The sequence below is a fragment of the Ovis aries genome, chromosome 14 (assembly GCF_016772045.2).
Source record: "Ovis aries strain OAR_USU_Benz2616 breed Rambouillet chromosome 14, ARS-UI_Ramb_v3.0, whole genome shotgun sequence".
NCBI lineage: Eukaryota > Metazoa > Chordata > Mammalia > Artiodactyla > Bovidae > Ovis > Ovis aries.
The window spans coordinates 795,112-808,646 of NC_056067.1; the positions used below are offsets into that span (position 1 = coordinate 795,112).

The following is a 13,535-nucleotide window of genomic DNA, read 5'->3' on the forward strand; positions in this document are numbered from 1 at the left end:
GAGGACGGAGGAGGCTCTGGCGAAAGCTTTGAGAGGTCCAGGGTTTCGGGGGATGCGAAGCCAGGGATGGGCTCCGAAACCGCCCTTTGCCTCCTTCCTCTTGGGGATCCCGCGGGGCACCGGGTAAAGCGAGGGCTGCGACCCATGAAGAACAAGGCGGCACGCAAGGGCCACGATCGAGGCGCAGGAACCCCACCCGCTCGGAGCCCTCCCGGGCCTGGAGTCGTGCCGGGCGCTCCGCAGCCACCCCGCCCCACCCCGCCTCCGCCGTCACTCACTGCCGCCGCTCCGGCTCGCTCTCGCGCTCTCGGCGCCTCGGGCACCGGCTCGCCCCGCGCGGAGCGCTCACTTCTCGCTCGCACGCTGCAGACTCCGGCGTGGCCGCCCGCACCGGCCCCGGCCCCGGCCCCGGCCCCGCGCGGCGCTCCACCCTGCTCCCGGGCCCGCGGGGCCCACTCTCCCGCGCCCCAGCCCGCCATGGCCTGGGTCGGGGACAAAGAGCGGGGCAGCTTTTTGTCCAAACCGGGGTAAGAAGTTGAGGGCGGGGGTCTGCGGAGAGGGCCTCGGGCCCCGCGGGGCACAGGGATGCTAAGCGGCCGTCTCGGGAGACGGAGATGGAGAAGGAACAAGGGAGAGTTGGGGTGGGAAGACCCCCAGCCCAGGCGGGGGCGGGGCGGGGCTGCGCTCCAGCCGGAGACTGGCGGTCCCTCCAGGCGACCGGGCGGGGCGTGGGGAGCGCTCCGGGGCGGGGGCGGCGCCGGCTGGGGCAGAGCAAAGAAGGGGAGAGAAGAAGGGGGGGCGCGGGTGATGCAGCGCTGGAGGCGGCCCGGCGCCCAGCCGCTGACCGCCCCCTCCCCTTCCCTTCTCCCTCCTCTCCCGCCCCTCCGGCTCCGGGGCCGCCACGCCGGACCCGCTCTCCCGGCGCTGCGCTGGGTCCGACGCCAGGTCTGCGCGCCGCGGCTGAGCGCCCACTCGCCCTGCGGAAAGAGCCGAGCAGGGACCGGCGGAGGCGGCAGCAGGAGAGCGGAGCGGCCGCCGGAGGAGGCGGCGTTCTGGAGCCGCAGCAGCGGGAGACCGGCAGGCAGAAGCTCGGGGCTCCGAGGCGCGCGCTCTCCTGGCCAGGGATGGGTCCCGGCGCGGCCCGGCCCCCGACCGGCCCGCCGGGCAGAAACTGAATTGCGGGTCCCCAGAGTCCGGCGGACGACTGGACAAAAGGAAGCACGGACTGACTGCCAGGAGCCTCCCGGCGGGACCTCGCGTTCCGCGCACCCGGAGCAGCGCCCCCCGCCGGAGCCGCGCCTGGCGAGCCGGCTAGGGAGCTGGACTGATTGGCGGCCGCCGGCGGCCGGGGGAGGGGGCGCCGCGCGGGGCCATGGCAGGCTCGAAGGCGTCCTAGCCCGAGTCCGACCGGATCCGAGCCCGCGCCGCCGCCACAGCCGCCTCTCCGAGCCCGGGTCCCCGTCGCCGCCGCGCCCCCTGCGGGAGATGGAACAGAGGAACCGGCTCGGCGCTCCCAGATACCTGCCGCCGCTGGTGCTGCGCGCCCTGCTGCTCTTCGTGGCCGAGGGTGAGAGCGGGAACTTTGCTACCGCTGGGGTCTCAGGGGTCCTCGCCGGGGCCGCCAAAGCCAGCCTGTCCTGGCAAGCGAAGGGGAAGGCTTCACAGTCTCCAGCGATCCTGGTGTGCAGCCACTGCCCGGTGCGGTAGGGGGTGGAGAGCGGCGAACGGTCTCGGCATCAGTGGCGCCCGCGCCCAGGTCCTTCGGAGCCGGACCCGGGCTCCAGCTGCGGCCAGGCGGCTCGTGGGGCGCCGGGAGTTGGCGCGCCCCAGCCTGGCGCTGGTAGCGCGGCCGGGCGTGGGGAAGAAGCGTGAGCCGCCCCCCGCCGCCCCGCCCGGACTGGAGGGAAGCGGCCTGCAGCGGCAGCCGGTCTCTGCAGCGGCCCGGCAGCTGCTCGACCGGACTTGGCCAGTGCCTGGGCCGCGCGAGCAGCTGAGGGGTAGGAAGCACACGGCCCAGTAAGCCGGGGTGGCCCCGGGCCTCAGCCCCACAGCTGGTCACGCCTCTCTCTCCCCCGCCCCCAGCGACATTCACCGAAGTCCCCAAAGATGTGACCGTACGTGAGGGAGACGACATCGAAATGCCCTGCGCCTTCCGGGCCAGTGGAGCCACCTCGTACTCGCTGGAGATTCAGTGGTGGTATCTCAAGGAGCCTCCCCGAGAGCTGCTGCACGAGCTGGCGCTCAGCGTGCCCGGCGCCCGGAGCAAGGTAACTGGCCGCCCGCGCGGCGCCTGGGGTGACCGGGGTGAGGCAGGCAGGGCGCCGCCCCGTGGTGCCACCCATCTCCTCCCGTCCCCGTCCTGACAGCACCTTCAACAACAGCGGTTGTTATCCCCTAGGTATTTGCATTCCTTTCACGGAAACCTCCCCCGAACTCTACGACTAGCCCTAGGAAGCTACCCCTCATCCAGTTTGCCCGCTATTGCCAGCTGCCGGTCCAGAGGGTGGTGGGTGCCGGGTGTTGAAAGAAGACCGCTTGCTGGGGCCGGGCTTTCCCTGTCCTCTGCCACTCTGAGGTCCCCAGGGCACACGGCCAAGCAGCTAAGCTCCTCCGGGCTGGGATCCAGAGGCTGGCGGAGCACGCTGTACAGGTTACCTCCAGCCGCTGCAGGGTCAGAGGGACTTCCCCCTCTGCCCATCTGCCTCTTAAACAGTCTCTAGCTCTGTCTCTCTCTCACACACACACCCCCACCTCCCCTAGCGCCGCACAAAAACACACACACCGCACACCCACACCGCCTACCTTCGCTCTACCCGGAGTCCCACCCTTTGCTCACATCTCCCATCGGGTCCTGTCCATCCAGTTTTCCAAGGGGTTTAGGGAAACACCATAGGGAATGGGGATGCTCCTCCGGAGGGAAATGGGTCTTCTTTCCCACCCGGGAGGCGATCCAGCCTCCCTTCCTTGGCTGGCAGGGGTGCTCTGGCAGCCCCTCCTTGGCCGGGCGCCATACTAGCTCCAAGCCCTGCTTCCTTCCGGATAAAACTCCTGAAAATCTCGATGTTCTTCCTGCCCTCCGCCGTGGCTACATCCTGAGCGGTTTCGAGTCTCAGCCCGCCTGCGGAGGATCCTCTTGCAGGAGGTGCGTCTGAGTTCTCTGAGCCTGAAGGCCAACAGCCTAATGTCTCTCTCTCCCTCTTTGCATTTTAGGTAACAAATAAGGATGCGACTAAAATCAGCGTAAGTGTGGAGCCCAGCGTGGGCCGCGGGAGACCCCTTCCGGCCGCTTTGCGCCCCGCAGCCTCCTCCCTCTTAGAAAGGCTCCTTGGCGGTGCGGTATAGGGCCCAGCTCACAGCCTGGCATTGTCGGCCGCTTGGCGTGTCCGTGCGCCATCTGTCGCCGGTCGTGGATCGGGTTCTCTTTTGCGTAAATCAAGGGTCCCAGGCCTGAATCTCCTTCCTCCGTGCGCTTGCCTGTAAAGCTCTCCTGCAGGCTCCTTGCCCTAGCTCCTGGCTCAGGGCTGTGGGCCCCACTCCCACCCCGCACGCAGCCCACGCCCTGGCGGCGCCCTCCGCGGCAGCCCTCCGCTCCGCCTGGGTTGCGGGTCGCGGTGCCGGGCGCTGTGGGCTGGCTTGGAGTTGCGGTGGAAGGGAGGAGTCTTGCCAGGGTTCGGGAGGACATGCGCCAAGCCTTCCCCGCTGGAGATGGAGGGATCACGGCCTGGGGATGACCAGGGCCTCCTGTGCTCGGTTCGGAGGTGAGGGTTCCCTGGGAGCTTGGTGAGGGCCACAAAGCGGTTGCTCCCCGGCATCTCCAGCAGCTCGCAGGAGCTGAGCTTTGCCGTTCCATGCTGCCGCCGAGAGGCAAGTTCCTAGGCAGCAGGGACCCAGTGGGTGTGGCAGCGGCCTCTGCATCCACTGCCTCCCAGCGAGGGCAGAGCGCTCGCTGAGAAGGGCTGGAGCTGGGAGCAGGTATCTGCACTATGGAGGCAGAGCGACTCTCCCCCGGACACCACCTCGGCCCTCCGGGCTCTGGAATGGAGGAGTGTTAGTGGGAGCGGATGTGAAGGCCCCAAGGGCAAGGCGCCGGCCTGCCCGCCCCGGGCCCTGACCGAAGCCCCGCTCTCTTGCAGACGGTGCGCGTGCAGGGCAACGACATCTCGCACCGGCTGCGGCTGTCGGCCGTGCGGCGGCAGGACGAGGGCGTGTATGAGTGCCGCGTGTCGGACTACAGCGACGACGACACGCAGGAGCACACGGCCCAGGCGCTGCTGCGCGTGCTCGCGCGCTTCGCACCGCCCGACGTGCAGGCCGCGGAGGCCGTGTCCCACATTCAGAGCGGCGGCCCGCGCCGCCACGGCCCCGCCAGCGCCGCCCGGCCCGACGGCGCCCAGGAGCCCGGCCGCGGCGACAAGAGCCCGCCTCCCGGGGGCCCTCCCGCCGCCCGCGCCCCAGGCGTCCCCGAGGCCGCCGCCGCCTCCGCGGCGCACAGAGCCGCGACCACCGTGGCGGCCGCCGCCTCGTCCGCGCCGCCGCCGCCCCGCGAGGCGGCCCTTCTGCGCCAGAGGCACTCAGGTAAGGGCCCCGCGGAAGGCTCTCGCCGGGCGGGCCGCCCCGCTGCCGTCGGTCGCGGGCGCCGAGCCGTCGGTGGGTCATCTGGCGGGAGCGTTCCCGGAACCGCGCCTCTGCTCTCTTCCCGCCGCTTTCCCATCCTTACTGTCGGCTGCTGCGGGTGGTCACCACCCACCTTTACGACGGTGGGCGCCGCCCCGGGTACACGAGGCTGGAGGCGGGGAGCTCGCTCTCGAGTTTGGGGAACCGGACCTCGGGGGCTGCACCCCAACAGCGTCGGGGCTGCTTGTCTCCTGAACATGCAGGGTGGGCAGTAGCACCCAGTCTAGAGTGAGAGGAGGCGGTTACAGTTGGGGTCTTGTAAGTCTGGGTGCCACCTTGACTGGACTGAACAGACACACTTTGTTGGAGCCCGCGTGGGTGGACCTGGCTGCGTGCGCTCTGCCCTCCTTGGCAAGCTCCAGGCGGTCCTGGACACCAGTTGGGCTATAATCGCCACTCCAGGCTCCTTTAGGCCCTCATGGGGGACAGGGTGAAGATGGAGCCCTGCCATTGTCAGGAGGGCACCCGGAGGTTCAGGGCTGCTCTCCCAGGGAGCTGAGAGGATCAGGGGAGGGGGAAGGGGCAAGGAGAGAAGGGGAGAAGGGAGTCAGAGAGCAGAGGGCAAGGATGAGGGACTGACTTCAGGCTGGGAGCAGGAGGGCCGGCTTAGCAGTGGTGGGCTTTTAGCCAGGGCAGGAGGGCCTACTGCACAGGGTGTCCCTCCTCCAAGGCACCCCTCACTCCCAGCACCTGCTCAAAGGCGGGACCTCAGAGATAGCTCAGCTCCAGGGCTCAGTCCCTGTGTCTGCCTTTCAGCTTGTCGCTCCCTCTCAGGCTTGTTGAGGCACAGACTCAGAGAGAGCCTCTCCATCAGCCTTGCAGCACTGAGAGTCCTGGGCTCCAGGACAGTCGTATAAACCACCACAGAGTGGGCGAGCTGAAGCGCACCGCCCTACTCTCATGGTTCTTTTTTTTTTTTTTTGAAAGCCTCGTGGCACTCTTTGCAACCCCATGGACTGTATAGAATTCTCAGGCCAGAATACTGGAGTGGGTAGCCTTTCCCTTCTCCAGGGGATCTTCCCAACCTAGGGATCGAACCCAGGTCTCCCGCCTTGCAGGCAGGTTCTTTACCAGCTGAGCCACCAGGGAAGCCCTCTCAAGGTTCTTAAAGAGCAGATGCCCCGCCACCACTATCAGCACTTTGTAAGGATGCAGACTCCTGGGCTCCCCGCTGAATCCAAGGACACCAGCATCCTAGCCTCCCTCCCTGGCCGAGCATCTTAAGGCTTCAAACAGTTCAGACCCTGCCAGTTTGTCTTCCATATTAGTTCAATCGTTTCTCACTAAGTCACCCTCCCTGTGGAAGCTTCTCCATGCGGCTCAGGCTCTTGGCTATATCTGGAGGCTTCACCCCTCTCAGGTTCCACACAGGTACCCACAAGACCTTTCCCGCAGGCTAGGAGGGAAGGCGAGTCAGCTGGGAACTTGTGAGGGTCCTCTCCCCAAACTCGACCACCTGTCTTGCAGCTTACCCCATATCGGTTTAAGATAACATGAGTTGCTGTGCAGAACTGCAGAATGCCTGAGGCTTAACACAATTCGAATGTACCAGTTCTGGTTTCCATCGCTGGGAGGCGGGGCTGAGGAGGAATGGCTCTGTTCCATGCAGTCATTCAGAGATTCAAGCCGACAGAAACTCGACCATCTTTAAGAGGTGGCTTCCACGCTCACTCATCAACACACAGCCCGCAAACAAGGGAAGAGAGAATGGAAGCAGCCTTTCTCAACCCAGTTCCCTGAGCACACCAAGCCCCAGGGCTCTAAGGCTCACAAAGCATGTGATGAATCTTTCTTATGCGCTTAGAATGGGTCTTGGTATCTGTCATTTTTGGAAGACTGAGAAGATAGCCACTCAGATAATTGTGGTAGAGTTCAGTTCTCTCAGAGAAAAGCTGATATGGAGAATGGCATTGGACGTTTGTAAAGGCCATGCCTAGAAGTGGTCAATATTACTACCACCCTCATCCATCAGCCAGAACTCAGTCTGATTGTTCAACAGACGCAAGCAGGGTAGAAAATGTAGTCCTTGGTTTGACAGCTGTTCTCCAGTCTCATGTCTTTAGGGTGGAAGAGGAGCCTAAATCACAGGAACGAAGCCATCTCTGCCTGGCACGCTGGAAAAGGGTCACTAGGGATACTGGAAAAGGGTTACTAGGGATACTGGAAGAGGGTTAGCGGCCTAGATACTGCTGGTTGGTGAAGAGAACACCCTTCTGCCCCATCCCTTGGGCTCTAGCAAGTAAACGTGTGTCTTGGGCTGGAACATTCTTCTGGGATGTCCCATAGACCGTGAGCAGAGCAGAGGAGGTAGTGCGCCAGGAGCCCAGATACGCGTTGTGTTTCCTTCTTTTACTGGCTGTGTGGTTTTAGGCCTGTGACTTGCCCTCTCTGAAAGTATTTCTTTTAGAAATACTTCAGTAATCCCTGACCTCAGAGGGAACTCAGCATGGAAACTGCTCTGTTATCACCAAGGCCATTATATTCTCTGAGCGAAGAGGAGAGGATGAGGGAGATGAAGCGAGTGGCTGGTGGTTGGAGGCCAGGCTTCGGAAGGTCTTGAATGCCAGGTGGAGCAACAGGAGCCACTGAAGGTTTCGGTAAAGGAAGCCCCGTGTGATAAGAGGTCATTCCTGCTCGGTCCCTCCTCCCTGGGCAGAACTTGACCCCTGAGCCTCATCGCAGCTGCCCTGACTGCCCAGCACGACTGTCAGAGCTCCAGTCTCTGGGCCTGACCGCAGGGAAGCTCCAGATGACGCATCGCTCCAGCAGGGACCCAGACACGGAAGTTGGCATGGACAGTGCCTTCTTTCTGGAAGTCCTTAGGTCAGCCCCGTTCTGATGGCACTTGCCAGCCCAGGCGGGGGCTCCTCTGCCCTCCCTGGGGAGAGAAGCAGTACTACTTCCCCCAGAAAGCAGAGCCAGTGGGGCTGGCAGCAGGGCTCCCAGGGCAGCTCAACCAGGATGGGGTGTGCTGGCCCAAAGGCCTCTGTCGCCCCAAAGCCACTGCTGGCTCCTGCACAGTCAGAAACCACGCAGACACACCGCAGAAAGAGCCCCGGGTTCCTCTCCAGCTGTGTGCAAGCCCAAGAAGGTGGGCCCTCAGCTGGAGGACCAAAAGGCTTGTGTCCTCTGGGCTCCAGGGAGAATCACTGTGCTGCGGCCCCCTCTGTGGCCCACTCTGGGTGTAAAGAAGAGGGTCAGGACTTCTAACCCTCACACGTACCCGACAGCCTGCTGCCAAGGGGGCACCCGTACTGTCTTCAGTGCCCCAGCCTGCCTCACCTGCTGCGCCTGGGGGCTGTGGGCGGGATGAAGGCTGCAGCTGGGTTCTGAGTCACGGGCACCAGTAGCCTTTCTGCAGGGCTGTGTTGTCGAGCAGCTCTTGGTCCTGCCGAGCCTCTCTGGGATGCAGCAGGCAGCCGATCACTCAGAGCCAGCAGCAGTGTGAGTCAGAGAGGGAGCTCACGCGATGACCTCGGAGTTGCTCCCCGCCCCCACCACTCTCTTCACCCCACTCTCGGTTCTTGGCAGCTTAGAGGGGGAAGGACGAGAAAGGATTGTGGCCACTTGGTTACCAGGGAGGCGTGTCTGCAGAGCATAACAGAGAGGGGGCTGGTGGAGCAGATGGCACATTCGAGCAGAGTCTTGGAGGAGAGACAATGAGAGTATTTTTTAAAGGTGTGAACAAGGTTAGGACAGCCAAGGATGAGAACTGGCCCCTGGCTCATAGCAGTGGGAATCATTAGCACCTTGGGCCTGGAAGGGGCAAGGGGAGGGGGCAACTAGCAGAATCCAGAGAGGTCAGGTGGACAGAGAGACCAGAAGAGCTGAGGCCTTGGGAGAGGGACGTGCTAACCCCCGGTGGCCTGGCAAGACCCCCCTCTCCTGCTGACCTCTAGTCCCCTGTCAGGGTCTCCCAGTGACCAAACCCTCCTGGGAGCTGAGGACAAGGGCACCCAGGTGATGCAGCCTGCACAGGCCAGCTTCTCGGGGCTCAGAGCAGAGTGGGGAGAGGTGAAGGGCGGATCTGGAGTGACAGAGGCAACCAGCTGGCTTTCAAGGGAGGAAGACGCATTCTTCCCCAGCCCAACACCAGGACAAACCCAGACCTGAGTTCCTAATTAAAGAGGGCATCTAACCCCTGAGCTGAATGGATACACTGGCTATTTCAGATTGGCAACCTCAGAGATGGTCCCAGCCCAGCTCCCCAGTCACCTGTTAAGCAGTTGCTCCTAGGAGAAAATCAGAAGCCCCAGACAAGACTGTGTCACAGTTTTTAAAGTGAGCCTCTTTGCTAACGCCAGGAAAGGGATGAGGGGACTTACTCAAAGCTTTGTTTTCAGCTTTCTCACAGCCAGGCCAGAAAAGCCTTCCTGTGCCCTGTACATGCCCAACATAGCCAAATACATAGTTGCACTGAAAGTTTATGTTCAAAAACTCATTCATTTCACGTCTCGTTTGTCAAGAGACATTTTGATATTTGTGCCTAAAAATAACATGGGCTGGATTAGCACAACAGAGCCAGCACAGGAGACTGGGGTCCTTCTTAGCCATGTTCATAAATCTGACTCCTAATTAATTTGAATACTGACCTATTTTTCATGAACACTTTGCTGCTGGTTGCCATGTCTAGAAGAAATAAAAAAAGAGAGAGAAAACAAAACAGTATCTTCCAGACAAATCCTTCAACTAGAAGGTTGCCACAGTGAAGCCAAGTGTGGCCTCAACAGAATAGTTTGCAACTGACTGGCTTGTATGTTGGCAAGAGGTTCCCCTTTGCAGGGACCTGGGGATCAGCTCCGTGGTGTGTGAACCTCTAATTAGCCTCCAGGCTCCAGTTCAGAGAAGAGCCACCCTGGCCCCTACAGAGAGCCAGCTGGATGTGGCAAATTGCTGCCTGGTACCCACCCAGAGAACTGAGTCTCAATATTTCAATTAATAATGAGAGAAAGACAACCAAGGTCATAGGTGTGATGGCTTCAGAGAGACTGCTACTGCTGGGAGCCATCAAGGGGAGCATCCTTGGACGTCACCATGGCAACTGTAAACCATGACCGAAGAGGGCTGTGGACAAGGTGAAGGGAGCTCCTCTCAGCCCGGGCCCCTGGTGGACAACAAAGCCAGCAGAAATGCCAGTATGACCAGAGAGAATCTCCACGCGGTGGGGGTTTCCAACCGGGCCGCAAAGGCAGGCGGCAGCCACCCGGCCTCCCCTTCTCCCCATCCATCACCTTAAATAAACAGCCTGCTCTTTCCTCAAGCTCTGATGTGATACAAGGGTCGTAAGTGAAGAGAAAGTAAATCTGGCAGAGGTTTTCCCAGAGAAGAGAAGGTGAAACTCTGAGCATCCTGGAAGAGAACGTGAAGGGACTTCACAAAGTCAACGGCCGAGCCTCACCACTGGCAGGAGGCAGCCGCATCCTGCAAACGCCTGTGGTTGTCAACGTCACGGCCTCCCGTCCCTCACCAGCCAGTCCCATGGTTGCAGGAACCGGCGAGGACAGCCAGACTCGGCTCAGGGCATCAAGGGTGCCCACGGGACTGCGGGACAAAGCTATCTGTGTCAGCGGGAGTCCCAGGGAGCACAGCCCCGGCCCAGACGAGGCTGATGGAGGAGGCCTGCTCTAGGCAGTGCGACACCTCAGGCTGGAAGGAGGCGCCTGGGCTTCGTCCGCCTCTTAGATCAGTCCTGGGGAAGTTCCCGGGGGGGCCCTCTTTCCCTCCCAACTCTGTGCCCCGTGGATTGAGAAGGTCACACCAGGTGGAAGGGCCTTTTTTGTCTATCATCCAGCCGTGAGTCGGCTCACAATGCAGCCGTTCTCTCAGCACCCGGGAAACCCCAAACTAAGGAAAAACAGTACTGCAGATCCTTATAATGATAAAGAATACTTGCCTTTCACTGAGCACTAGGTGTGTGTCACGCTAGCATCTCACCAGTGTCCCCCGTTTCTACATGACCCCTTCTGCCCCACTCCATCAAACAGCCCCCACCCCAGAGCCCAGATTCCTTCCCTAGCCGGGGGGTCAGCCCCACGGGAAGAGTGGAGAGCCAGGCTTTCTAAATGTCACCAGGAGCCGAACCCACCAAGGAGCTTCTCATTAAATACACCAGGCACACATTTTAAAAGCTCTGAATATTAAGGATTCCCCAAGCATCCATGGGAATAAATGAGGTCAAGTGCTTTTGTAATACGATATTGATTACTGCTGCCCATGTGGACAGAGGCAAGGGCTTGGCTGTGGTCTAAACCTCTAAGCTTTACGGGAGATGCTGACTTGTTTTAAGATACCTTTGCAGCACAGCAGGAAAAAAGAAAGTATCATCTTTTCTATTCCCCCATGCTTTGCAGGCATCTCTTAAAAATTCCAAAGCAGTGAGAAGCTCCCCTTTGTCTTACATAAGGGCTTCAGGAAAGTTTAAGATTACAAGCAAACAGGTCCAGCATCTGCAACTGCTGATCCCCGCCTTTTCCTTATGAAGGACGACAAACCTCCTTCGCTGGGATGGGGCTTCAGTGGGAAACAGTCCGCTTGTTGGTGGCTTTGGTGTTCTCAGGAAAGTGAAGTGAAGTCACTCAGTCGGGTCCGACTCTGTGACCCCACGGGCTGTAGCCTCCTAGGCTTCTCCATCCAAGGGATTTTCCAGGCAAGAGTACCGGAGTGGGCTGCCGTTTCCTTCTCCAGGGTTCTCAGGGAAGGTGCTCTGAGTGCAGGATGGATTACCCAGTCCAGTCTTCTCTGGGCTAAGGCTTAGCTGCCGGTGAGCTGAGAGCCATGGAAGGGGCTGCCAGGTGCTCAGCAGCAGCGGGCCCTCGCTCAGGTCTTCTCGAGCCACACCTCCGCCAGGTGGCCCTTGAGAGGCAGGCCCTGTGAGTCTCGTCCCTGGTCAGCATCCTGGGTGAGGCCATTTCTGGAAAGTACTGGTGGTTCCATTCCGTCATTACCTCTCCCCAGGCTGAAATATCAGAGCCACATTGGGCTGGCTTCTGTTCTTTGTGGTTCAAGGAGAGAGTTTTGGGGGCCCCACCATTCATCAGCTCACCCACGCACACGCGTTCTGCTCCCTCCAGCTCAGAAGTGACCAACCCGCTGGAGGGCTCCTCAGGCGTGAAGGCCAGCTGTGCCCAGGGCACCTCTGGAGTGTGCCCAGCTGGACACCCAGTGCTGATAAGGCAGGAGGCCACGGTCAGCCAGGCTTCCCTGCAGTTCAGCTGGTAAAGAATCCGCCTGCAGTGCAGATCCCAGTTCGATCCCTGGGTCAGGAAGATCCCCTGAAGAAGGGATAGGCTCCCCTTCCAGTATTCAAGAATCTGCCCACAGTGCAGGAGACCAGGGTTCGATCCCTAGGTTGGGAAGATCCCCTGGAGGAGAGCATGGCAACCCACTCCAGCTTGCTTGCCTGGAGAATCCCAGGGACAGAGGAGCCTTGCAGGCTGCAGTTCATGGTGTCGCAAAGAGTCAGACACGATTGAGCGACTAAGGACGCACACACGCGTGGTCAGTCAGGGCCTAGACAAGCTCTCTTGAAGGGGCTGCCCATTATGGTGGAAAAGACAAAAGAAACCCGAGAAAGGCTGCCAACAGCTCAGGAGAAAGTGTTACTCACCCCTTTTCCAACCACTTAATTGTTCCTCTGACATTTCAAACATCCCTTACTATTCAGCCAAGCTGGTTCACGGGCAAGCCAGTGTTTGAATGCCAACCCATCTTCCTGTTTCTGGGCCTCACGGAGCTCCAGCCACCCAGAAGTCACAGTCCATGCCTCGTTCCCTCGCCCTTCATAAGGACCGTGCTTCTCATTCTCCACGAGTCCAAGTGCTTGCATTCCAATCCTGACCATCACTTCCCACCCGCCACAGGCAAGTTCTCGTATCTATCATCTGGCTGACACCAGTGCCCACGCAGGACCAGAGGAGATAATCCACAGAAAGAGGGGAGCTTCGCACAGGCCGGGCACCTGGAACACACCCACTGATGTTGGCTCTATCAGCAGCGTTCGTGGGAATGGCACTGACTGTCCCTGGTCATTTCTTGACCATTCCTGGGGGCTGGACAGGGTGCTCCGATCTGAGGCTTTGCTCTGAGACGCGTTTCCCTCTGTGCACTGAGTGCATCATGGGGCCAAAGGTGAGGAGACAGCCGACGGCGCGTCAAACAGAAAATGCCCTCAGACTGCAAACGGCTCGGCGAGGTGCTATTTTTGTCCCTTCTCCTTGCCATTTGGCGGAGGAGGAAAGGAAGTGCGGGCAATGCCGTGTGCTCATTCTTTCCTGCTCCAGCGGTTTTGCGTGAGTCAGGAGCAAGGTGAGCAAGGACAGGTTCGGTGTGGGTCCTCACGTCCCACCTGCTCACACCTGCGTACCTGGCCCCTAGTGATGGTCAGGCAGCCGAACAGTCTCCAGGGCCGACCTGGACTGGAGAGGAGGTGCCAGCGCCCTCCTCACTGAGACTCTCGCCACAGGAGATAGAGCCGCTTGTGCAGGGATGGCATGTCAGGTGATGGGTCACGCCTCTGCCGCAGGTTTGGGCCCACACTGTCTCCCATGCACTCTGGCACTCTGCCTTTTGTGTTGATACCTGCTTGGATGCATTCTCTGATGACTGCTTGGCACCCAGGGACCCTTAGGAAGAGGATGGGATGAAGAGCGGGCTATATGCAGAACCAGAAGGCCAGGACCCCTTCAGGCCCACGTGAGCCTCCCTCCCACCAAGCACTGCAGGCTTACCCTGAAGTAGGTCTGCCCACCTTTACCGGATGAATACAGGCAAAGATCCAGAGCCCCGCCCTCTCTGCCCCCTGGCCCCTGCCCATCAGCTCTCCTTGAAGAAATATCGGTTTTCTCTAAGCCAGGAAATCCCAG

The 13,535-nt window shown here is 60.8% G+C and overlaps 1 protein-coding gene across 1 annotated transcript in view; it reads left to right on the top strand.

Moving 5' to 3' along the window:
* The first annotated feature begins 1,011 nt into the window (after window positions 1–1,011).
* Window positions 1,012–13,535, top strand: part of VSTM2B (V-set and transmembrane domain containing 2B) — a 29,124-nt gene continuing 16,600 nt past the window's right edge. Inside the window, exons 1-4 of the mRNA XM_027977611.3 lie at window positions 1,012–1,567; window positions 2,083–2,267; window positions 3,211–3,240; window positions 4,134–4,575. Of these exons, the coding sequence (XP_027833412.3) occupies window positions 1,486–1,567; window positions 2,083–2,267; window positions 3,211–3,240; window positions 4,134–4,575 (739 nt within the window). The 5' untranslated portion in view covers window positions 1,012–1,485. The remainder of the gene's footprint in view (window positions 1,568–2,082; window positions 2,268–3,210; window positions 3,241–4,133; window positions 4,576–13,535) is intronic.